Source organism: Saimiri boliviensis, chromosome 15 (assembly GCF_048565385.1).
Source record: "Saimiri boliviensis isolate mSaiBol1 chromosome 15, mSaiBol1.pri, whole genome shotgun sequence".
NCBI lineage: Eukaryota > Metazoa > Chordata > Mammalia > Primates > Cebidae > Saimiri > Saimiri boliviensis.
Genome location: NC_133463.1, coordinates 50,628,683 through 50,653,877, shown reverse-complemented (window position 1 = coordinate 50,653,877; position 25,195 = coordinate 50,628,683). Strand labels below are relative to the sequence as shown.

The window sequence follows — 25,195 nt, the reverse complement described above, 5'->3', positions numbered from 1 at the left end:
GCAGAGGTTGCAGTGAGCCGAGATCACGCCACTGCACTCCAGCCTGGGCGACCAGAGCAAAACTCCATCTCAAAAAAAAAAAAAAGAAAAAGAAAAATGTTTTATGTTCCAGTGATTATCCCCACCTTTTGAACAAGGAGCCTCACATCTTCATTTTGTGCTGGGCCTTGCAAATTATATGTTTAATGATGTAATGATGTATTGCATTACTTTCAATGACAAAAACTGCAATTACTTTTATACCAACCTAATAGTTGGTCCTGAAGCAGCTGGGTACTGAGAACTAGGTACTAGGAGCCACATTCAAAAATGTCCAAAGCAAAACCCCTGTCCTCATGGAGATTATAGACTAGTAGAGAAAACAAGATCCTAATGAAGTAATAAGATAAGGACAAGGAGAAAAATGAAGTATGATTCAATTTGTGATAAAAACTGTCAAAGAAACCAGCAACTAAATAAGATAGCGCTTATTATTATTATATAATGTATAAATATATGACTAATATATTCATACATTAATATTCACAAGTTGCCATTGGAAGGAGGGTTTAGAAAGGAGAAGGAATAATATTAAAGGTTATAAGTAACAGTTAATGGTAATAATATTTGATAAGCGCTATGTCCCAGGCATTGTTCATAGCACTTAACTTATATTAACTGGTATAGCCCTTGTAATAATCCTATGAAGTAGGTGTTATCATCCATCTCCATTTTACTGAGGCATAGGAAAATTAAGTGACCAAGTAGAGGAGCGGGGATTCTAACACAAGCAGTTCTGGCCGCAGAACCATCACTCTTACAAAGATGTTATCTTTTTGTTTTCTTTTGTTTTTTTGAGACAGAGTTTCACTCTTGTTGCCTAGGCTGGAGTGCAATGGCACGATCTTGGCTCACCGCAACCTCCACCTGCCGGGTTCAAGCGATTCTCTGCCTCAGCTTCCCAGTAGCTGGGATTACAGGCTTGAGCCGCCATGCCTGGCTAAGTTTGTATTTTTAGTAGAGATGGGGTTTCTCCGTGTTGGTCAGGCTGTCTCAAACTCTAGACCTCAGGTGATCCATCTGCCTTGGCCTCCTAAAGTGCTGGGATTACAGCTATTGTGCCCTGCCTAAAAATGTTATCTTTATTCTTACCATATCTTTCCCATTGCGTATTGTATTTGGAATGGTTTCTTCTTATTTTGGGGGGCTGTTTTTATTTTTAATTTAAATTTAAATTTAAATTTAATTAATTAATTAATTAATTAATTTTGAGACAAAGTCTCCTGTCGCCCAGGCTGGAGTGCAGTGGTACAAACATAGCTCACTGTAGCCTCTACCTACTGGACTCAAGTGATTCTCCCACCTCAGCCTCTCGAGTAGCTGGGATTACAGGAACATGCCACCACACTCATCATATATATGTGTATTTTGCACAGACAAGGCTCCACTGTTTTGCCCAGGCTGGTCTTGAACTTCTTGGCTCAAGGGATCTGCCCTCCTTGGCCTTCCAAAGTGTTGTGATTACAGGTGTGAGCCACAGCTCACAACTGGAATGATTTCTTTGCATATCTGCATCTCCAATAGACTTTATCTCTTTGAGATAAGGGACAGAGTTGCACTACCATTGTCTTCCCAGTCCCTGGTGGGTAGTAGGCTTTCAAAAGTATTTGTTGAATTGTTAAATTGTGAATTGAATTGGCCTTGAATGAAAGATCATACAATTATGAAGACTAATCACTTTACTGAGCTCAAGAAACACCTCGGCTATCAACTCCTTTAGTAAGAATACACCCGGCCAGGTGGGAGTAAACCCTGTCTCTAGTAAAAATACAAAAATCAGCCAGGAGTGGTGGTTGGCACCTGAAATCCCAGCTACTGAGAAGGCTGAGGCAGGAGAATCACTTGAACCCTGGAGGCAGAGGTTGCAGTGAGCTAAGATTGTGCCATTGCACTCCAGCCTGGGTGACAGAGTGAGCCTCCATCTCAAAGAAAAAAAAAAAAAAAAGATACACTCTTGATTTGCTCTAAAGAAAGAGCAAAAAGGAAAGAAAAAAACAAAACAACAGAAAAGGATACACCCAGAAGTAAATAAATAAATGCTTATTTGTGAGACTAGAAGCATACATGCAGACATAATCTATTTACTTCTAAGAACAATATAGTTTTAGATTTGGCCGGGCACAGTGGCTCACACCTGTAATCCCAGAACTTTGGGAGGCCGAGGTGGGCGGATCAAAAGGTCTAGAGATCGAGACCATCATGGTCAACATAGTGAAACCCCGTCTCTACTAAAAATAAAAATAATTAGCTGGGTGTGGTGGTGGGTGCCTGTAGTCCCAGCTACTCGGGAGGCTGAGACAGGAGAATTGCTTGAGACTGTCTCAAAAAAAAAAAAAGAAAAAAAAAAAGTTTTAGATTTAACTACTTAGACTAAAAATATTTTTGGTCACTATTTCTCTTGTTTGAGATTCAAAACATGTATTTCTATCTTTATCCCACCACATTCACTTTTTTGTTCTGACTAGAACAGTAGGGTGTGGTTTTTCCTGCCCTTTTGACTCTGTACTCTATGGCTTGTGTGGGGCCAGGTCCATCGCTATGCATTTAAACAGAAGCTAACTTGAGCTTCTGTGGTGTAATTGGGAGTAGATTCAGTATTCTGGCTGCCTCCGAAATATCTCATCTGTCTTTGGGAAGATTCTTCTCTTTTATACCTAGCCTAATGTGTATCAGTCTCTCTGAAAATTAGTTGTTTTTTTTTTTTTTTGAGGTGGAGTCTTGCTCTGTTGCCAGGCTGAAGTGCAGTGGCATGATCTCGGCTCACTGCAAACTCTGCCTCCTGGGTTCAAGCGATTCTCCTGCCTCAGCCTCCTCAGTAGCTGGGATCACAGATGCACGCCACCACACCCAGCCAATTTTTGTATTTTTAGTAGAAACGGGGTTTCACCATGTTGGCCAGGATGGTCTCGATTTCCTGACCTCGGGATCCACCCACCTCGGCCTCCCAAAGTGCTGGGATTACAAGTGTGAGCCACTATGATCGGTCTGAAAACTGGTTTAAAATGCACATGTGTAACTTGGTCTGAAGCATATTAGCCCTAGCTTTTCATCGTTTATTCATCATTAAGACTAGTAGACCTTAATAGTTTGTGTCCCCTAAGGGATAAGATAGGGGCAGAGATAGAGAGAGGTTCTAGAGGTGGGGAAAGGAAGCCACAGGAGAATGGTAGCCAGGGTATAAAAGGTTTATTATTATTATTATTATTATTATTATTATTATTATTATTTGAGACGGAGTTTCGCTCTTGTTACCCAGGCTGGAGTGCAATGGCGCGATCTCGGCTCACCGCAACCTCCGCCTCCTGGGTTCAGGCAATTCTCCTGCCTCAGCCTCCTGAGTAGCTGGGATTACAGGCACGCGCCACCATGCCCAGCTAATTTTTTTTGTATTTTTAGTAGAGACGGGGTTTCACCATGTTGACCAGGATGGTCTCGATGTCTTGACCTTGTGATCCACCCGCCTCGGCCTCCCAAAGTGCTGGGATTACAGGCTTGAGCCACCGCGCCCGGCCCAGTTTTATTATTTTTTTACAGTTTTGCTTGGGACTGCATCTGTCAGTAGTTAGTGTATGCCATAAAGGTATACTCTATGCTACCAAGAAAAAAATCCCCTAACGATGACTTGTATTTTATATTTTGTTTGCAGAGACTTTGAATATCACAGTACCATTCTCATTCAAGGGAATAAAATTTTCTAAGGTATTGTTCCAGATTTATTTTGTAATTTCCTAACCTTTAGCAGTAATAGACATGTTAAGTATTTGAAACAAGCAGTTCACAACTTCTTCTTATTATTTATTTTTTTTTTTGAAATGGGGATCTCAGTCTCTCACTCAGGCTGGAGTGCAGTGGCATGATCTCCACTCACTGCAACCTCCACTGCCCAACCCCCACCCAAGCAATCTTCCTGCTTCAACCTCCTAAGTAGCTGGGACTACAGGTGCATGCCATGATGATAGCTAATTTTTTGTATTTTTGGAAGAGATGGGGTTTCAACGTGTTCCCCAGGCTGGTCTTGAACTCCTGAACTCAAGTGATTCACCCTGCTTAGCCTTCCAAAGTGCTGGGATTACAGGCATGGGCAACTGTGCCCAGCTGAGAATTTTTTGAATAGCAATTCAAGATTCAGATGTTCAAGACTTTTTCCTTCACTTTTATTTAGGATTTGCTGTTTTTTTTTTTTTTTTTTTTTTTTTTTTTGACAGAATCTTGCTCTCTTGCCCAGGCTAGAGTGAAGTGTGTTCTGAGCTCCCTGTAACTTCCGCCTTCCAAATGCCACTGATTCTGTGCCTCAGTCACCTGAGTAGCTGGAATTACTGGCGCATGCCACCATGCCCGGCTGATTTTTTAAATTTTTAGTAGAGATGGGGTTTCACCGTTGTCCAGGCTGGTCTCAAACTCCTGGCCTCAAGTGATCCACCCACCTTTGTTCCTGGACCAAACTGCTATTTCTTGCAGCCCAATAACGAGATGCAGATGAACTGGGAAGGAAGAGAGCTTTTATTTCTGTAACCGGTTACAGGGTGAAGGTCTGGAAATTATCAGCAGACCAACTCAAAATGACAGTTTTCAGAGCTTATGTACATTCTAAGGACATAAGTGATTAACTTATTTTAATCTATTAACTAAGACCTTCCTCTGGAGCCACAGTAAATTTACTTAAATAGATCCGGGTGCTGGGGTGATTACCTTTACCTTGTGTCCTGCTGAATCCTGGAGATTTGAGGAGTTCCTTCAGACCCTCAATACACTTGTTTGTAAAGGCCTGGGGGCTTTCTTCAGACCCACAATAAAACTTGATTAATTCTAAATGGGTCCTATTAAGAATTCCTTTATTTTGTCATGCTTTAAGGCCCAGGAAAGGCATGAGAAAAACTCCTGATGGACTTTTGTTACATCCCATCCTTTGTATGAGGCCACTGGCTTTTAATATTTAACTTAACTACTCCGTTAGTACTGAAACAGTTGTTAGTGAAACCTGGCCTACCACACCTAGGCCTCCCAAAGTGCTGGGATTATAGGTGTCAGCCACCTCGACTGGCCTTAGTATTAAGTTTTTTGGCATTTCTTTTTTCTGTAGAATATGGAAAAATTGCACAAATGATAGCACTTTTTTCCCTTCATTTTTTTCCCTCTAAAAGTAATTTGAATGCAAGTGCTCATTATTAATCTGTTGAACAGTCTTCAGATGAAACACTGGATGACCACTGTGTATAAACCAGTAAATCTCTGTAACTGCTCGTGAAATACACTAAATATAACGTGAGCCTTGTTTAGGAGAATACAAATTACATAAATTATAGACTTATTTTATTCAAGATTTTTCTTGGGAACTTAGTCTGGACATCCATGCCTTCATGAAAATAGTTGCTGCCTCAATGAATATTACCATTGTGATTTTAGATATTTGCATGACATATCTAGTAATGAAATTTTATGCATTTTACTTTTGGTGACCATTTGAAAATAAACTTTAATAATGCATATTCTTTCATTATTTTGTTACAAACTAATATCTAATGTTTTAAAACCTCTTAGGTTAGTTTTTAAAAATCATAAATAACATAAATAATTGGGAAATAAATGGGCTCTATGCTCATTGAATTCAGACTTGGAAAATTTTATTTCATTGGAAAACTAATAAAATCAATCCAATTTAAATTGCTTTCTGCTAGTAAGAGAACGTTCTTACAAAAGCCTCTGAAATAGTAGCATCTAATATTTTGTATTACTTGTATTTCTTATACTTCATTTTAGGGACGATACAAATGTATTGCTGAAGCTATTTCTGGGAGTCCTGAAGAAATGCTGTTTTGCTTGGAGTTTGTCATCATACACCACCCTAATTCAAATTAGAATAAATTGAGTATTAAAAAAATTTTAAAGATATTTTTATTATTTTAAGGGTACCCAGGATTTGTTTTAATCAGATATGGTAAGATAGAAAGACACAGAAATGACTGTCATGACGGAGGATGCTTATCCTTACAGATCTCTAGAAACAGGAGCCACAGTGCACCATGCAAAGCCACCCAGGGAGGCACCACGGTTTGTGAAGAAATGGAGGGAGGGGAAAAATGTGGGCAAGCATGTTTATTATGTTTTCCATAGGAAGCAATGGGCAAGATAGGGTAAGTAATTGAGATGGTTTGGCTGTGTCCCCACCCAAATCTTATCTTGAATTGCAGTTCCCATACTCCCCATGTGTCATGGGGGGGTGGGGGTGCCCAGAAGGAGGTAATTGAATCATGGGGGTGGTTACCTGCACGCTGTTTTTGTGATAGTGAGTGAGTTCTCATGAGATCTGATGGTTTTATAAGGAGCTTTCCCCTTCTCTATTAAATATAGAGATATATTTAATCTTAAGTTTTTTACTTAGGCAAATACTTGAAATTCAGAGGCTACAAAAATGATTGACAGGGAAATAACTTTAAATGATGACTATCACAGTTTTCACAAATAAGCTAGGTAAACTACTAAAACAAAATAATTAGGTAAATGTAATGGAATAAGTACTTGTAAACAAATGATGTAGGTTGCAATAAGGTTAGTAAAAAAGGAATTTTTAAAAATATTATGTGATAGCCAGCCATGGTGGCTCATGCCTGTAATCCCAGCACTTTGGGTGGCCAAGGTGGGCAGATCACCTGAGGTTGGGAGTGCAAGACCAGCCCGGCCAACATGGTAAAACCTGGTCTCTGCTAAAAATACAAAAATCAGCCCACTGTGGTGGTGTGTGACTGTAGTCCCAGCTACTCAGGAGGCTGAGGCAGGAGAATCGCTTGAACTGGGAGGTGGAAGTTGCAGTGAGCTGAGATCACACCCCTGCACTTCAGCCTGGGAGACACAATGAGATTCTGTCTCAAAAAAAAAAAAAAAAAGAGAGAAAGAAAGAAAAAAGAAAATGTTATTTGATTAATTGTCTGTAATTAAAGGAAATTATAAGAGTTTTTCTAAAAATTGGACTTTGATGTTAAAAATACACACATACGAAACTAAAACATTGGTTAGAAAAAGATTTTGTTAAAAATATTGAGTTACTCTTAATGCAAGAAGTTTTTAATTTTTAAATTCTAATATCTGTTTATTTTTAGAATTATTCAGATTGATACCTCAGAAGCTGTACCCTGCTGCTTCAGGTCATTCTCTCATTTGAGAAGGCCTGGGATGATAACTCCTTTCTTCAATTTTTGCTGGCTCTTGTAACTTAAAAAAAAAAAAAAATAGTCTAAAGTAAGGGAAAGAATTTTTGCAACAGGCAAATGAAAAACCTTTTGGATCTCCTTTTGTCTGCACATCTGTTTTATCTTCTTTTTTTCTTCCCAGCAAATATATTCTATCATAACATCTGTTATATCTATATGTTTATATATGTTACAAGTGGAAGTGATACTTCACTATATATTTCACTGTATGAAAGAGCTCTAAGCAATTGGCTTAAAGAAAAGTAAGGGCTTAGCAGATCAATAGAAGCTAGCTCAGATGCCTTTTTTTTTTTTTTTTTTTTTGAGACAGAGTTTCGCTCTTGTTACCCAGGCTGGAGTGCAATGGCAGGATCTCAGCTCACCACAACCTCCGCCTCCTGGGTTCAGGCAATTCTCCTGCCTCAGCCTCCTGAGGGATTACAGGCACGTGCCACCATGCCCAGCTAATTTTTTTGTATTTTTAGTAGAGACGGGGTTTCACCATGTTGGCCAGGATGGTCTCAATCTCTTGACCTCGTGATCCACCTGCCTCGGCCTCCCAAAATGCTGGGATTACAGGCATGAGCCACCGCGCCCAGCCCTCAGATGCCTTTTAATTCACCTGACCTTGGTAATCTTTGGTGAAATTAATTTGGTAAATTTAATCTCAAAATTCTCTCCAGTACCCAATCTTAAAGTCACATTATATTAATGAAGTAACCTTGAATTTTTTTTTCTTCTTTTTCTTTCTTTCTTGCTTTTTTTTTTTTTTTGAGATGAAGTCTCACTCTGTTGCCCAGGCTAGAGTGCAATGGCACGATCTCAGTTCACTGCAACCTCTGCTTCCCAGGTTCAAGCAATTCTCTTGTCTCAGCCTCCTGAGTAGCTGGGATTACAGGCATGTACTGCCATGCCTGGATAATTTTTTTGTATTTTTAGTAAAGACAGGTTTCAGCATGTTGGCTAGGCTGGCCTTGAACTCCCAGCCTCAAGTGATCCTCCTGCCTTGGCCTCCCAAAGTGCTGAAATTACAGGTCTGAGCCACCACACCCAGCCTGTTTTTCTTTTTAAACTGGGAATTTGGATTACTTAGAGTTAAAATAGGCCAGGCTGGGGGCTCACACCTGTAATCCTAGCACTTTTGGAGACCTAGGCAGGAGGATCACTAGAGGCCAAGAGTTCGAGGCCAAGAGTTCAAGGCTAGCCTGGCCAACATAGTGAAACCCAGTCTCTACTAAAAATACAAAAATTAACTGGGCCTGGTGGCGCACACCTGTAATTCCAGCTACTTGGGGGCCCGAGGCATGAGAATCACTTGAGGTTGCAGTGAACCGAGATTGTGCCACTGCACTCCAGTCTGGGTGACAGAGGTGTTTTAGGTGAAGTTTATAAAAACAAAAGGAGGGGATCTTTTCTGTTTGGAGACTCCTCTCTGTCTATAGAGAGAGCTGTTTCTCTTTCTCTTCTCTTCTACCTATTAAACCTCCACTCCTAAACTCCTCATGTTTTACACATGTCCTAAGTTTCCGGCATGAGATGACAAATCCCAGGTTTATGCCCCAGACAATGTAGCCACTTCATATTGGAGGCTCATCTGGGATACCAAGGTACAACATTCATTGAAACGGTGAGAAGAGGAATGAACTCCTTTCTTTTCAAGGCTCTCAGCCTCCATTTAAACCACGTTCGGCCATTTAAAAACTATTAGCATGAATGCCAGCCTTATAAGACCTAAAGGACAGGCTTTCTGGAGAGAACATGGAGAACCCATGAATACAACCCAGTACTCATGGGTTGCTGGGCATATTGGCCATGTTTGAACTAGCTTCCTTTCACAGGGGACTTAGCTGTTGCATGGGGCTGGAAGAGGTTTGGGAGCAACTGAGGATTTCTGGCTGGGGCTACCTGTGGTGTTATCCTAAGGCTTCTGGACTGCCCCCAGTTTCTGATCACCTGATGGGGTGTCAGTAATAGGATCTTCACCTTCCCTGTTGTAATTTCCTCCTTTCCTGTCTGTGACCATCATATCTCTCCTCTTCTTTGTGTAAAATCTGGCGTATATGCCGTCTGCTGGTCCTTTCTGCTTGGAGACCCCTCTCTCTCTATATGAAGAGCTGTTTCTCTTTAAATCTCTGCTCCAAACAAACAAACAAACAAAAAAACACAAGGATGTGTGTTTTGCTAAAGAAAAGGTAATTTTATTTTATTTTATTTAGTTAAGCGGCTATTTAAGAACTGCTCTAGAGTAAAGGACAAGTTATGCAGATAAAACTAAATGGATAAAGAGAAAAACTAAGCCTGAGAAACAAAGTTACCTCTGAGATTTGTGGTTACCAAGAAGACAGTCAATGTGGGGGAAGGGCAAAATGAAGTAACTGTTAAAACCAGAGAGTAGTTGGGCACAGTGGCTTCTGTCTGTAATCACATCACTTTGAGAGGCTAATGTGGGTGGATCACCTGAGATCCTGAGATCAGGAGTTCCGGACCAGCCTGGCCAACATGGTGAAACCCGTCTCTACCAAAAATACAAAAATTAGCCGGGAGTGGTGGTGTGTGCCTGTAATCCCAGCTTCTCTGGATGCTGAGGCATGAGAATGTCTTGCACCTGGGAGGTGGAGGTTGCAGTGAGCTGAAATTATGCCACTGCACTCCAGTGTGAGTGGCAGAGCAAGATTCTGCCTCAAAACCAAAAACACAACAGAAAAACAAAACCAACCAACCAACCAAACAAGCAAACAAAAAACCCAAAAAACTACAAGGTATTATGTAAAGGGATTGTTCCATTTTGTAGATTGGTATCATCATCTCCCTGATAAACCTTTACTACAATAAATTGTAAAAATAACTACTTTAGGGATGGAATCTTTAATTTTAAACGCTACAGAATGAAAGAGCTTGCTTGGGTTGATGCAGGAAGCACAGCTCACTATTAAACACTTGCTGGTGAATATATGTGATCCAAATACACAGGAGGTTATTCCTGAGGGAACAGCCAGCCTAGCTGACCAGATAAAGGCCACTGTTAATGTTTATCCTGAGACGGAGATTGCCCAACTCTCCCTATAAAATGCCAAGTGGAGCACCCCAGAGGAAGCAGTTGACATGCTTCATATGCAAGCCATGTGGGACTGGCTTTATAATGACCCATATATTTTCCAGTGAAAATTGCTATTACCTACATCATGGTAAATTTGGGGGTTTAGGGAGCCCTTTTTACATGGGCACCCTGGGTGACATTACTCTTGCAAAATCATATGACTATTTGAGAAGACTTAACAAATTTGCTGTCTCTTGTGGGTCTTATAGATGCTTAGTAAAATATTAGGGGTAATTAACAACAACAACAACAACAACAACAACAAAAATGGGAAAGGAGAAAGGGAGAGCTTGCCACAGAAGGGTGATAGAAATTTTTGGATGGTTATTTTTTTATTTTTTATTTTTTTTGAGACGGAGTTTCGCTCTCGTTACCCAGGCTGGAGTGCAATGGCGCGATCTCAGCTCACTGCAACCTCCGCCTCCTGGGCTCGGGCAATTCTCCTGCCTCCGCCTCCTAAGTAGCTGGGATTACAGGCACGCGCCACCACGCCCAGCTAGTTTTTTGTATTTTTAGTAGAGACGGGGTTTCACTATGTTGACCAGGATGGTCTCGATCTCTCGACCTTGTGATCCACCCACCTCGGCCTCCCAAAGTGCTGGGATTACAGGCTTGAGCCACCGCGCCCGGCCTTGGGTGGTTATTAAGAAATGAAATAAATACAATGAAAATTGGAGCTAGAACAAATGCCTTTAAAACACTATTTGCCCCAGATTGAAAAATTTAAGAAAAATCCAAAGACAATGGTTACAATGAGAATGCTACATTGCCTGGGGCAATACTAGGACAAATTAAGATAAAAATTGACAAAAGGGACTGAAGGGGGATTACCTGTAAATGGTGTGTGTTTGTTCTGGGCCTGATAACCAAAACCTTTTATCATTTGTAAAACCACTCTTTTAACCGTGTTAATTATCCACAAGTGTGTTGACTTAGAACTTCTATTATTAAATCTATACTGAATAAATGCAAGGAGGAACAGGGAGTAGTGGTTGATTAGCTGCAATTCCCCTCTGAGAGCAGCTGATGACCACCACTAGCCCACTCAAATCACTGTATTGGGTGTGCGAGTGTATTTCATTCATCGGTCCCTGAGTCATGGTCTGCAGGACAGACCTCCACAGATGGAGATCAATGTCTCAAGATTTGTTTCTTTTGAAACAGGACAATTGGAGACACTGGTTATTTTACCAGGACTTTGACTAGAATAACATATTTTTAGGCAAAGTTCCAGCAAAGCCAACTTAAAAGGAGCTTATGTGGCCAATTAATTCTTGTTGCACTCTATGTGAATAATCAGGCTAAGTATAATAAGCCTAAAACTTATTTTGTACATAAATTGGTCTTAACTATAGTTTCTCTTTAGGTTGAGTGCAGTGGCTCATTCCTATAATCCCAGCACTTTGGGAGGCCAAGATGGTTGGATTACTTGAGGCCAGGAGTTTGATCAACCTGGCCAAGACAGAGAAACCTCATCTCTACTAAAAAATAAAAAATTAGCCAGGTGTGGTGGTGCATGCTTGTAATCTCAGCTACTCAGGAGGTTGAGGAATGAAAATCATTTGAGCCTGGAAGTTGGAGGTTGCAGTGAGCCAAGATCACACCACCGCACTCCAGCCTGGGCGACAAAGTGAGACTGTGTCTAAAAAAAATCTTTTTTTCTTTAATAGAAAAGGAGAACTAGAGAGAGAGAGAGATTGTTTCAAAGAAGAAGTGTAACACTTTTTATTAGATTTCAGCCCCAACTTTTGTTTTTGACTGCAGATTGAATCATGAATTATATGATCATGTAAAGAGTGCCAGATTATCATTTTTCTTCATATTTTTAGTTGGTGCTCTAACGGAATAGGTTCCATTTTTTATTCTGACACACAAATACTCTTTTGATTATCAAAAATATTTTTATTTATCTTTCCTTGTTTTACCTCCAAGGAAACCAGCATCATGGTATTCTGAAGAATAGAGATGTGAATCTCCCTCATTTGGCATCACACTGGGTCCAATTTGTTTTTCACTGCAAATGCCCTGCTGCTAAGACTATACAAGCACCTTCCCTCTAGGTCTGCGGATGTCATGGAAGAGGTGAGCACGTGAGATTGTAAGGGCCAGTTCTGAGGGACAGAATTAAGTCAAGGTCAGACCCTCCAAATCAAGGGTGGGTACAAAGATGCCTAAACAGCCAGTAAAACAAGGGATGTTGCCCTCTGAGCTGTTATGTGGCACCTTTTCTGATTCCTGTAGAGTTAAAGGAAGATAATTACTGACAGGATAAAGATACTTGGTGACAAAGCCTCCTGGACACAAAAATCCCAGTTATGAGTTGCGAAGATAGAAATATATTTAAAAACTTTTTGTTTCAGAACAATGTGTATATTTTGTATAGCTAGTTGCTAAAAGTCTGTAATGAAACCCTAGATTACTGTAGCTCAAGGCATAGAAGTTAAAGGATAAGTCAGTTTTGTAACCTTCCCTTTGGCTATCTGTTTATTGGCTTTTTATGTAAAAACATTTTTTTTTAGACTGAGTCTTGCTCTGTCACCCAGGCTGGAGTGCTGTGGCATGATCTCGGCTCACTGCAATCTCCACCTCCTAGGTTCAAGTGATTCTCTTGCCTTAGCCTCCTGAGTAGCTGGGATTACAAGTGCTGGCCACCATGCCCAGCTAATTTTTGTATTTCTAGTAGAGACAGAGTTTCACCATGTTGGCCAGGCTGGTCTCAAACTCCTGACCTCAGATGATCCACCTGCCACAGCTCCCAAAGTGCTAGGATTATAGGCGTGAGCCACTGCACCCGGCCATAATAACATTTTTTTGAAGGGGTAATGAATGCCTGCCCACGTCCATTCCTATCTGGACGTTTAATTGGCTATAAGTCCCTTGGCCATAGTAAGTCCCACCTAGGGACAGGATGGACTCAGGGCACCTTTTCATTCTTTTCTTCAAAAATTCAAAGACGAACAATTTTTTTTCCTGAGCAAATTATCCCACTTAAACATTCATGAATTAACCACATTAACCTACTTTCAATGCAAAGAAGAAAAATGGTTTCTTTCTCATACATTTCAGCTGTCTTGTCAGTGGGTTGTCAAGTTCAAGGATTTCTTTTACATTCCTATGAATCCCTTATTCTCTATGAACGAAACTTTACTTCAAAATGGAAAGTAGGTTTTGGTTCATCTCTAAGTTTTGACTCACATTATACAGGCTCTGTGGTTAAGCTGTGAGAATGTATAAAATTCCTGTCAGTCACTGCTGGGGCTTCAGAGCATGACTGGGTAGTGCCCAGGTGGGCAGAGCACTGCCTGATAATCTTTGCTCCCTAATAACTGAAATCCAGAATAGATGATATTCTCCATTCATTCAAAATGCCTGTCCTGTGCTTGATGCAGAGGATACAAACAGAAAAACACTTGGTCCCTGTCTTCAGGGCATTCACAGGCTTGCCAGTCCAGACATTAGAGAGGATAAAAAGTGAACAAGCAATAATCAATGGGAAAAAGCTGTTTCATGCCTTAACATGTCATAAATATAAAAACCATATGGGAAACAACAGATGAAAATAAAAGCACAAAGGTTACAAAAATGCCAATGACAAAAACAAAGGCACTGTTCAGTTCTACTCAACAGCAGACAGACTTAGGAATCAAACCCTGACACATTTTAAAGTTCTAGGTCTACTGTTAAAAAAATCCAAAAAATGTTATCCAAGTCTGAATACATTAACAAGACACTGTAAAAGCTTTTAGCTGTAAGGTATTATTACTGTGTCAGTCAGAGTCCTTGAAGAAAACAGAAGACACATTTATATTGGGATTGCTTAAAGAGAGTTTAATAAAGGGAGTGTTTACAGAGGTGTGGAGCAGGTGTAGAGAAACCATAAAGAATAGTGTAGTCCTTCAGGGCTAGTGGCAGAGGGGCTACATTATTGCTCTAGGTCTAAAGGGTCAAGAGTGGGGGACCAGGAGACAGGGGGCCTGTCAGACAGAAGGGAAGACCACCCCCCACCTCCTTTATGTAACCAGACCAGCTGGAAGTAATCCTGCAGGGAAGGACTGCACTCTGCTACACCCTCAGATCTCCTGCTGGGATCCCCATTGCTGGACCCAATGGAACCAGAAGACAAGGGAGCCAGCTGACCTATTGTACACTGGTCAGCTTCCCAGAGTACAGAGGAGGGTGGAGAAGGGCAGAGAGCATCTGGAGGGGTAAATGGAAGACATCCAGAACTATGCGGGCATGATAGCTCACGCCTGTAATCCCAGCACTTTCAGAAGTCGAGGTGGGTAGATCATCTGAGGTCACGGGTTTGAGACTAGCCTGGACAACATAGTGGAATCCTGTCTCTACTAAAAATAAAAAAATTATCTGTATATGGTGGCATGCATAGTCCATACCCAGCTAATTTTGTAGTCCCAGCTACTTGGGAGGGTGATGCACAAGAATCACTTAAACCCGGGAGGCAGAGGTTGCAGTGATTTTCTAAATGAAGAGATTTGGTTCTGAATTCAGGGAGGAACCAGTTTCATGCACTAGAGGGACATTTCTTTCTTAATAAGCTTTCTGGCACAATAGCACAGACTCAAACATTGTCTGACTTCTTTGCACAGCCAAGAAGGTGTGATAGAGTCTGTGTCTCACACTGTGCTCCTGTCCCCACAGCTTATGGTGAGCGTGGAGGCAGAGGGTTCAGGAACATTTTTCCACCAGAATGAGGGCACAGGAGGAAGAATATCTTAGCAGATCAAGTTGCTTGCCTACTTTGGAAGTTGGGTAAAGCATCATGCCCAGTAATACAATCCTTGTGCACGAGATACAGAGAAAAGCTATCCTGCTACCTGAGTGCAATATCTGGGGACTGGTAAATAAAGTATGGCAATGCTGATAGAACACTCTTTGACCTGGCTTTGCATCCTGGCTCAGCCACTAATTGTGTGACTAGCTCTATTGTCCAGGCTGGAGTGCAGAGGTGCGATCTTGGCTCAGAGTTTCCACATCTCTAAACTACAGTTAATACTTACCATCTCAGGTGGCTGTGAAGATTAACAATACAATACATGTAAATCACCAGTGCCTGTAACATAGCAATCTCTCCATATACAAACTCTATGAAGATGGTAATGATAATCAAACTTACATTAATGCAACCATAATTCAACCAATCAATATTATCAAATCAGATCCAAACTCATGCTATTTCAAATCTCAAGTATCTTCCTTATTTGCTCCTTTCTTCTATCTCATGTTGCTACCTAGGTCAGGTTCAGACCATTCACCTAGATTAAAGCCACAGCCACTTAACCGGTCTTCCAGCTTCCAGGTTTGCTCCCTTGCACCTGTTTTTCCCTCTGCAGTCTCAAGCATTTTCCCATTTTGATCATTTGATCATTTTGACCATTCTCACTGGGTCAAGTTTCCTTACTCCCTCTCCCTATCTTCCCTTTCTTCCCTCCCCTTCCCTTCTCTCTCCTCCTCTCCCCTCCCTCCCTTCCTCTCTCCTTTCTTCCTTCTTTCCTTCCTTCCTCTCTTCTTTTCTTTTGATAGCAGGATGCAGAAAAGTGTGCAGTACTAGTACACACAGCTTAAGGAATCATCATAAGCTATTCTGTAGGTCAGAAATTATGCAGCGTTCCTTTCTAGAGGCCTTCATCACCCCTCCTGTTTGCCCTTCCTCAACGGCAATACAGCCCTCGCTTCGAGAAGCCGCCCCATCCTGATTTCTTTTTTTATCTTTTTATCTTTTTTTTTTTTTTTTAACCACGATGACCGGAAAAGGGCCATCCTGATTTCTAGGATAATATTTTTGCATTTTTTTCTTTTCTTTTTCTTTCTTTCTTTTTTTTTTTTTTTTGAGATGGAGTCTCACTCTGTTGCCTAAGCTGGAGTGCAGTAGCGCTATTTCAGCTCACTGCAATCTTTGCCTCTGGGTTCAAGCCATTGTCCTGCCTCAGCCTCCTGAGTAGTGGGGATTATGGGCACCTGTCACTACGCCCAGCTAATTTTTTCTTTTTTTGTATTTTTAGTAGAGACGGGATTTCACTGTGTTGGCCAGGCTGGTCTCGAACTCCTGACCTCGTGATCTGCCTGCCTTGGCTTCCCAAAGTGCTGGAATTACAAGAGTAAGCCACCGGGCCCAGCCATATTTTTGCATTTTAAAAAAAGTTTTACCACCTGTGTATGAATCTCCAAATGATATACCTAATTTTACTAAGCCTGAGAAGTTCTCTTTTCATATTTTAGCATATCTGAGTTGGGGATGTGCTCATAATTGATGGCTTGCCGTGGTTTAATTAGCAGCATTTTTTTCTTTCTTTGAAAACCATAAAATGGTGTTGTTGTTGTTGTTGTTATTATTATTATTATTATTTTTGAGATGGAGTTTTGCTCGGTTGCCCAGGCTGGAGTGCAGTGGTGAGATTTTGGCTTACTGCATCCTCTGCCTCCTGGGTTCAAGAAGCTCTCCTATCACAGCCTCCTCAGTAGCTGGGATTACAGATATGCACTGCCTTGCCCAGCTAATTTTTGTATTTTTAGTAGAGACAGGGTTTCCCCATGTTGGCCAGGCTGGTCTCAAACTCCTGATGTCAAGGGATCTGCCCGCCTTGGCCTCCCAAAGTGATGGCAGTGGCTGTTTCCGTTATTCCTGCTGCAGCAGGAAAGCACAGCTGGGGCTGCACACTCCATGGAGCCAGTGGGAGCCCTCCCCTTTCTGAGTTGGGACCGGAGCTCTCTACGCCACTGCAGCCACCCAAATCGCAGTTGCAGACCTAGGCCTCCTGCTCTACAGAGCAGGCTACAGTGGCCCAGACTGCAGCTGTGGATCTGAGCCTTCCTATGCTCTTGGAGGAGCCGAGAACAGGCAGGGTCTTCCTCCCAGGTGCTACTGCAGCTGCAGGACCTGAGGCTGCAGACCTGGGCCTCCTGCTCCATGATGCAGGCAGGAGCCAGGGGCAAGCGGGAGCCCTGCCTCTTCTGAGTTGGAGGATTCGGAACCCCTGGGTGCAGCTGCTGCCCTCCCAGGCACAGGACCCAGGTGTCTCTGCAGCCTGCACCCTCAGGCACCCCAGGAAGGACCCTCGTCTCTGCAGCCTCAAGGGTGTCTGTTCCCACTGCCTGGCCTCTCTCTACTCCCAATATCTGTTCTGATCTCAGAGCTCAGAGCAGGGTTGGGGCCAAGCCCCAGGGCCATGAATAACGGCAGGAGGCAGAGTCCTGGGTGGAAGGGGGTGGAGTCCCTAGTAAGGCCCCGCCCTCAGGCCAGAGAGGGCCTGGAGGCTAGGAGCAGGGCTGCCAGTCCCATTGACTGGAGTAGAAACTTGTGGTGCCTCTCCCAGCCGGCATGTGGCCACCCATGGACTAACTGGCACACACTTCCTCCCCTCTGAAGTCCATGAAAGACTTGGGCTCAGCCAGAGCGGGGCAGAGGACAGCCAGAGCACAAAGAAGGCAGAGACCAGCTGCAGAGTGGAGTACCCTCTCCACTGAGAGCTGCAGAGAGGACCAACTGGCAGAGAGGAGCTACCCTCTCTACTGAGAGCTTCAGAGACCTGCAGAGACGTCTGAATGACTAGGCTGTGGAGAGGAGCCACCCTTTCCAGGGCCTCCTCTCTGCTAAGAGCTGAATACTCCACTGGAAGATCTGCCTGCAGAGAGGAGCTACCCACTCCTCTGAGCTGTTCTAACACTAAACAAAACTCTTTTTCTTCAGCCTTCACTTGTCTGCATACCTGAACGCAGGACAAGAAGTCATGCAAAAACCTGGGCAAAGGCACCCTGGGCACAGAGGTTTCCAGCAAGAAAATTCGACATCCCAGAGATCCTGCGATAAAAGTGCTGGGATTATAGGTGTGAGCTGCTGCTCCTGGCCGGAAGGTTACGTTTTACATATGTTTGATACAGGCTGCTCTTGCTTGTTTTTGAACCTTATAAATAAAGGTACATTGTATGTGTTCTTTTCCGTCTGTCTTCTTTTTAGTCAACATGTTTGTGACTGTAGAGGAGTCAGATCACCTCCAATTCCCCTTTAGCTCTATGTAGGCTCTTTGGCTGGTTCTAGAAACCAAACTGACATGAGGCAGATTAACAAGAGAAATGCATACACATTTTGTTAGCTTTACATGTACATGGAGACATTCACAAGAGATTGAAGTCTGAACGGGTGTCTAAAGCAAGATGCTTTTATACTTTTTAGACAAAGGACAATAAATCTGAGAAGAAATGACAGGACAAAGAAAATAATCAATATACCAAACTGGCGTATTTGGGGTGGCATATCCTTCTTTACGGCATGCATCCTCTTTATTGCGATAAGCAGTTACAGCTTGTTCATGCTGTCTGCTACAAACATTGCTGCAATGTACTATATTTAAAAAATACTATATTTGTAGTATATTTTTATTAATTTTTATTTATTTATTTATTTTTGAGACAGAGTCTTGCTCTGTTGCCCAGGCTGTAGTGCAGTGGTGCGATCTCAGGTAACTGTAACGTCTGCCTCCTTGGTTCAAGCGATTCTCCTGCTTCAACCTCCCAAGTAGCTGGGACTGTAGGCGCATGCCATCACAACCAGCTAATTTTTTTGATTTTTAGGAGAGATGGGGTTTTGCCATGTTGGCCAGGCTGGTCTTGAACTCCTGACCTCAGGTGATCCACCTGCCTTGGTCTCCCAAAATGCTGGGATTACAGGCATAAGCCACCATGCCTGGCCTATGTACTACATTTTTTAAATGTAAAATTTTTAGGAGTCATTAGGAGGTATAAGGAGATGTAGAAGACCAGGGTTACTTTGGTAAGTATGTTTATTTGGTCTATTGCAGCCCCCAATTCTCAGTCTCTGGTGATAAGGGCTATTTTCTTGCCCTGGTATGGAGAGTGTACTCCCAGAGGAATCTTTATGGCTTGCTAAATGCAGGAAGAGACAGGTCAGCTAGCCCTTTCTGAGACTACAATTCCTCTAATTTTTTTTTTTTTTTTTTTTTTTTTTTGAGACGGAGTTTCGCTCTTGTTACCCAGGCTGGAGTGCAATGGCGCGATCTCGGCTCACCGCAACCTCCACCTCCTGGGTTCAGGCAATTCTCCTGCCTCAGCCTCCGGAGTAGCTGGGATTACAGGCACACGCCACCATGCCCAACTAATTTTTTGCACCTTTAGTAGAGACGGGGTTTCACCATGTTGACCAGGATGGTCTCGATCTCTTGACCTCGTGATCCACCCGCCTCGGCCTCCCAAAGTGCTGGGATTACAGGCTTGAGCCACCGCGCCCGGCTAATTTTTTTTTTCAGAGTCTTGCCCTGTCGCCCAGGCTGCAATGCAATAGCGCAATCTTGGCTCACTATAGCCTTCACCTCCTGGGTTCAAACGATTCTCCTGCTCCAGCCTTCCAAGTAGCTGGGATTACAGGTACCTGCTACCATGTCCAGATAATTTTTGCATATTTAGTAGAGATGGGGTTTCACCATGTTGGCCAGGCTGGTCTTGAACTCCTGACCTCAGATGATTTGCCCACCTCGGCCTCTCAAAGTGCTGGGGAACACAGGTGTGAGCCACCCTTCCAGGCCTCTTTGTTTAGTTCTTTAAATAAGCCTCCTCCAAGCCATTCCTCCCCACCCCACTGCAAACTCTAGCCCAGTTAAATACAGCCACCCATCAATCTGAGCTCTAGCCTCAACTCTTCAGATAAGCTCACCCTATCCCTGATCCTTCACTGTGCCTTCTCCTAGAACTCTCTTCTTTTCAGGACATCTGTTAGGACATAGGTCTGATGCTGAAACAGAGGCACCTGATGACTTTAATATGACAGACATTTAGTTTTTGTCACAATCCGCTGTGGGCCTAAGCAGCCCAGGACTTGTCTGAGGCTCTGATATTGGGAACCCAGGATCCTTCTGCCTTATTGGGCTCCCTAGCAGGCTTTGGGAGGATGCTCTGCCACATCCACATTTCAGCCAGTGGAAAGAAGAAAGAGAAAAGGGAGGAAACAGCCACTCCTTATAGGAGCATGACCCAGGAATTGAACTCATTACTTTTACTCACCTTTTACTGATCAGAACTTGGTCTCATGCTAGCTTCTGTAGCACATATACTAAAATTGGAACCATACAGAGAAGATTAGCTATGGCCCTAGTGCAAGGATGACATACAAATTTGTGAAACAGAAGGAAGGAAGGAGAAAGAAAGGAAGGAATGAAAGGAGAGAAAGCAAAGGGAGAAAAAGGAAAGAAAGAATGAAAGAATGAATGAACTTGGTCACATGGCTACACTCAGCTGTAAGGGAGGCTCAGAAAAGTAGCCTTTATATTGGCTGCCTTTGCCTAGCTGTGTACCTGAGCTCTGTTATTGTAGATAGAGTGAATGGATATGAGGACACCTAGTGGTCCCTGGAGCAGAACACCCAGCTTAGATTAATTAGTGTAATTATTGATTAATAGCCATCTACTTCACAAGATTGTATCTCCATAAGAGCAGGAATCGTATATATTTTTGCTCGACATTCTTTCTTTCTTTTTTTTTTTTCTCACCATTATTTCTTTACCCTCTATTTTGGTGTCTGGTACACAGTAGGACCTTAATACATATTTGTTGAATTCATGAGTGAACAGATCAGGTCCCGACCTCTTGCTATCCCTGTCATGCTTGACACTCCAGTCCAGCCCGACCCCACCACTTGTGATTGCCTAGCAATGTATTCATTATCAATTAAAAAGAAATTGCTGCTAATGCGGTAAACAAAAGTAGTCATCTCACTGTTGCTTACATTTCTTTGGTGAGTTTTCAAGTGATAAACATTTTCACACGTCTTTATTTACACTTCTCATTTTGAGATTTGACATGACCATTTCTGATAGCATCACCTGAGCTGCATGAAGAGCTTGACACAGCTGATTTCAGTCAAAAAATAAGGGCCAAAGGAAAAAAGATGCAAAAAGTAAAAACAAGCAAACAAATGAAAAGGGCCAAGTTAGGCGGAAACTTGCCTAACACACCCAGGAACTTGCTTGCTGAGGCGTGGAATAGACACTTGAATTAGGGCATTCATGCAATTCTACATGAGTGCTGTTTCTCAAACCTCAGCCTTCCATGAGAGTTGGGAAGCAAGGAGTTAAATGTTATATTCTCTGTTTAGAATCTAGAGGGATGGTATTTTAAGTTGCTATTTAATGGAATATCCATGCGTTTTAGCAGTCACTAGAGATTAATATTGTATTGATAAATTAATAATGAATGAATGCAATTAAATAAATCAGGTACGGCTGGGTGTGGTGGCTCACGCCTGCAATCCCAGCACTTTGGGAGGCTGAGGTGGGCAGATCACCTGAGGTCAGCAGTTCGAGACCAGCCTGACCAACATGGTGAAACCCTGTCTCTACTAAAAATACAAAAATTAGCTGGGCATGGTGGCAGGTGTCTGTAATCCCAGCTACTCAAGAGGCGGAGGCATGAGGATTGCTTGAATCTGGGAGGCAGAGGTTGCAGTGAGCTGAGATCACACCACTGCACTTCAGCCTGCGTGACAGAACCAGAATCTGTCTCAAAAAAAAAAAAAAAGGAAAAAAGAAAAAAAGTTAAAACAAATGAAGTATGAACTAAAATATTAAAAAAAAAAAAAGACGTGGTGTGAATGATGGCCATCTCACCAATAACAGCCACCCACCCGCCCACTCCACCATCTGTCACCAGGTACGGATGTTTTGCTTATCATTATCATATTGTACTAATAAGAATATAAAGAATATAAAACAATATATTTAATCTGGACTCAATGAAGCATATTAAAAATGGAAATCATATGTGAAGGTGATGTGCTTTCAATTTTATTATCGTCATTTTATCATTTCTTTTTTAATGCATTCATATTGTTGCTAATTAAATGAAATTATAGCACTCTTACCATCACCAAAACATAATTAACACCACGAATCCTGTTAGCAATGCTCTGTTAAAAAGTATCTAAGACCCGTAAGATACTATTGGTAATGGAGGAAAGAAGATGGGATTGCTCTAAACATAAGCAGAAATATGGCCAATTGGTGGAAGACACATTTTTCTGTATAAGATTCATTTCTAACTCTCAGAGCCAAGAGAGGAAGCAGTAATTCAAGGCAAGGGAAGTGAAGAGCTTCTGTTTCCTTAGTGTTCATAAGCTGGCCTGATGTGGATATAACTGCTGATGAGAACAACCTGCTTTCAGGCAAAAAAATACACATCAGGCTTTGGCGTATAGATAACCAAGGATTAGTGCTCAGAAATTCAGTCGTTTTGCTCTTGGTGTAACTTGGGCATGAGATAAAAGACTGAGAGTAGCTTCTTAAATTGCCCAGTGGCTGCTCAGAGATGGATTTGACCATAGGTAGGTCCTCCAATCCATATATACTTCTTAGGAATTGTCTAGTTTAGCATGCTTCTCTGTCATGATGCTGACATTTTTAGCAGGTACCATAGATTGAATGTATCCCCAAATTCATTTGTGTGGCTTCCCCCAAATTCCTATGTTGCAATCCTAATCCCCACTGTGATGGTATTAGGAGCTGGTGTCTTGACAGTGGTAATGAAGTCGTAAGGCTGGAGCTTTTATGAATGGGATTAGTGCCTTATAAAAGAGACCTCAGAGAGTGCCCTTCCCTTTCCACCATATGAGGACACAGCAGTGAGAAGCTGGCTGTCTATGAATGAGGCAGTCGGCCTTCAACAGACACTGTATTTGCTGGTGCCTCGATCTTGGACTTCCTAGCTGCAGAATTGTGGGAAATAAATGTCTGCTACTTGAGCCACCCAGTCTATGGTATCTTGTTATACTAGTCCATACATACTAAGACAGTGGGGTTTAATTGCAGTCACATTTTTTTTTTTTTTTTTTGAGATGGAGTTTCACTCTTGTTGCCCAGGCTGGAGTGCAATGGCATGATCTTGGCTCATTGCAACCTCCGCCTCCCGGGTTCAAGTGATTCTCCTGCCTTAGCCTCCCCAGTAGCTGGGATTATAGGCACGCACCACCATGTCCAGCTAATTTTGTATTTTTAGTAGATACAGGGTTTCTCCATGTTGGTCAGTCTGGTCTCCAACTCTTGGTCTCCGGTGATCCGCCCACATCAGCCTCCCAAATTGCTGGGATTACAGGCGTGAACCACCGCGTCCAGACAATTTTACTCACGTCTTAATTTCAATTACTGAATTTTCAAGTTCAACTCCTATATGAGTAACATATATTCCTATAGATGTTTAGTGCAGCTGAAGGTGCAAAACAAGAAAAAAGAAAGGAAAAATAGAAAAAGAAAAATACTTGGCAATGTTGTTGGGGAGAGAAGAGGTTATTTTGGAGAAGGGAAGGAGGTTTTGGTGGATGGAAGGTTTTCGCTAGTAGGAGGGGACTATGCATGTGAGCACGTGCCGTGAGTGTGCACTTGGGAGGTCCACAGGGGCTGGTGGCTGTGCTAGACAACAGGGGCTAAGAAAAGAAAGTAGAAGTGTGACATAACTGCCTCCGTCACAGTTGCAGTTAGGGTGCCACGCAAGCCTGTGTGCACACAGACACCTGGACAAAGGCTGTCACCTTTAGCTTCCCCTGGTTTAGCCTGGTTGGACTTGTCTAGGCTTAATATAGACCTACTCTTATTAGAAGTAGGAGGAGGGAAAATAGACAAAGGAGGAGAAAAATACTAGATGAAGTCTCAGGTATTATTGGCATGAGACCTGGAAACTGGAGCCTCCTTTTGGGACAGAGCTGCAGCAGCAAGCCCAACTATGGAAGAAGGGAACCGTGGCCTGGTGGTGGCATGGTGACCAGAGATTTTCGTGTTGGTAGGCAGGTGGCAGGAGCTCCACATGCTACTAGAAATGCCTATAGGAAGTAAGGTATATGTGAGTGATGGGAACTTGATTCAGGGGGTGATGCTCAGTTCTAACCTGTCAACTGCATACATCAGAGGGACTGCAAATTCAGATCTAAGGGACCAGACAGAGTAGCAGGTAAGGGGGGATATGACTGTCGTGAATAGAAGAACACAGGCACAGTTTAAATTTACCCTGTGGGAATATTGAACCAATGCTGTCAGATCTTCTGGTTTTTCTTTTCCTTTCTTTTTTTTTTTTAAATTAATTTTATTATTTTGTTACATAATTGTTAGCTATAACTTTAGGCTTTTGAAAATCACCCACATTAATGCACTTGCAGTAATCAATTCACTTCCCTTTTGTATGCTATTCTATTACACGAAAATGCCTTGATTTTTTTTGTCCATCTGACTATTATAGACAAAGCTGTTTGAATTTATTTGTAGATATCTCCGGGTTCTGCCAGAAGAATTTCTCTAATTACTAACCTTTCTTTGTATCTTAAAATCCTTTCAAAATCATGTGAGCCTATGGGCCCCAAATGTTTTAAACATATGACAAATACATAGGGTTGCAAAGAAAACAAATGCAGAGAAAAAAATTTAACTAGAATCATCAAAATACAAAAAACAAATATGAAAAAATTGAACTAGATCCCTGGTTGGTGTCTTGGGGAAAAAAAAAGAAAGAAAAAATTGAACTAGAATAATGAAATATAAAAGAAAGCATTTGTAAAAAGAAATAGACATGCTTCTTTATTAGGGCACTAAGTAACAATATCTAATGGAGGGTGTAAGAGATGTAATTTTGAAAAGTATCTGTTCATATCCTTCTCCCATTTTTGAAGCAGTGATAAGTGTGGAAGAAATTTTTATGTATTTGCAACAACTATAAATGGAATTTGACATTTACAAAGTTACAGGCCCTGCTAATATTGTGGTTTGTTGACTACCTTCATAAACAAAGGAAATGGTTAAATTTAGTTAGAAGTTGGTGCCAATGAGGATGGAACTATTATCCATCCAACTTATCAGACCCTCTGAATTCTATC

The 25,195-nt window shown here is 42.1% G+C and overlaps 1 protein-coding gene and 1 non-coding gene across 2 annotated transcripts in view; both read left to right on the top strand.

Annotated features, from left to right (window-relative positions):
* The window catches only part of LY96 (lymphocyte antigen 96), a 38,428-nt gene extending 26,185 nt beyond the window's left edge, over positions 1-12,243 (top strand). The window contains exons 4-5 of the mRNA XM_003940692.3: positions 3,686-3,738; positions 5,797-12,243. Of these exons, the coding sequence (XP_003940741.1) occupies positions 3,686-3,738; positions 5,797-5,895 (152 nt within the window). The 3' untranslated portion in view covers positions 5,896-12,243. The remainder of the gene's footprint in view (positions 1-3,685; positions 3,739-5,796) is intronic.
* An 8,131-nt stretch (positions 12,244-20,374) lies between these two features.
* LOC120362407 (U6 spliceosomal RNA) lies at positions 20,375-20,482 on the top strand. The gene has a single exon (XR_005578319.2). It is a non-coding gene; the product is annotated as a U6 spliceosomal RNA (small nuclear RNA).
* The last annotated feature ends 4,713 nt before the right edge of the window (positions 20,483-25,195 follow it).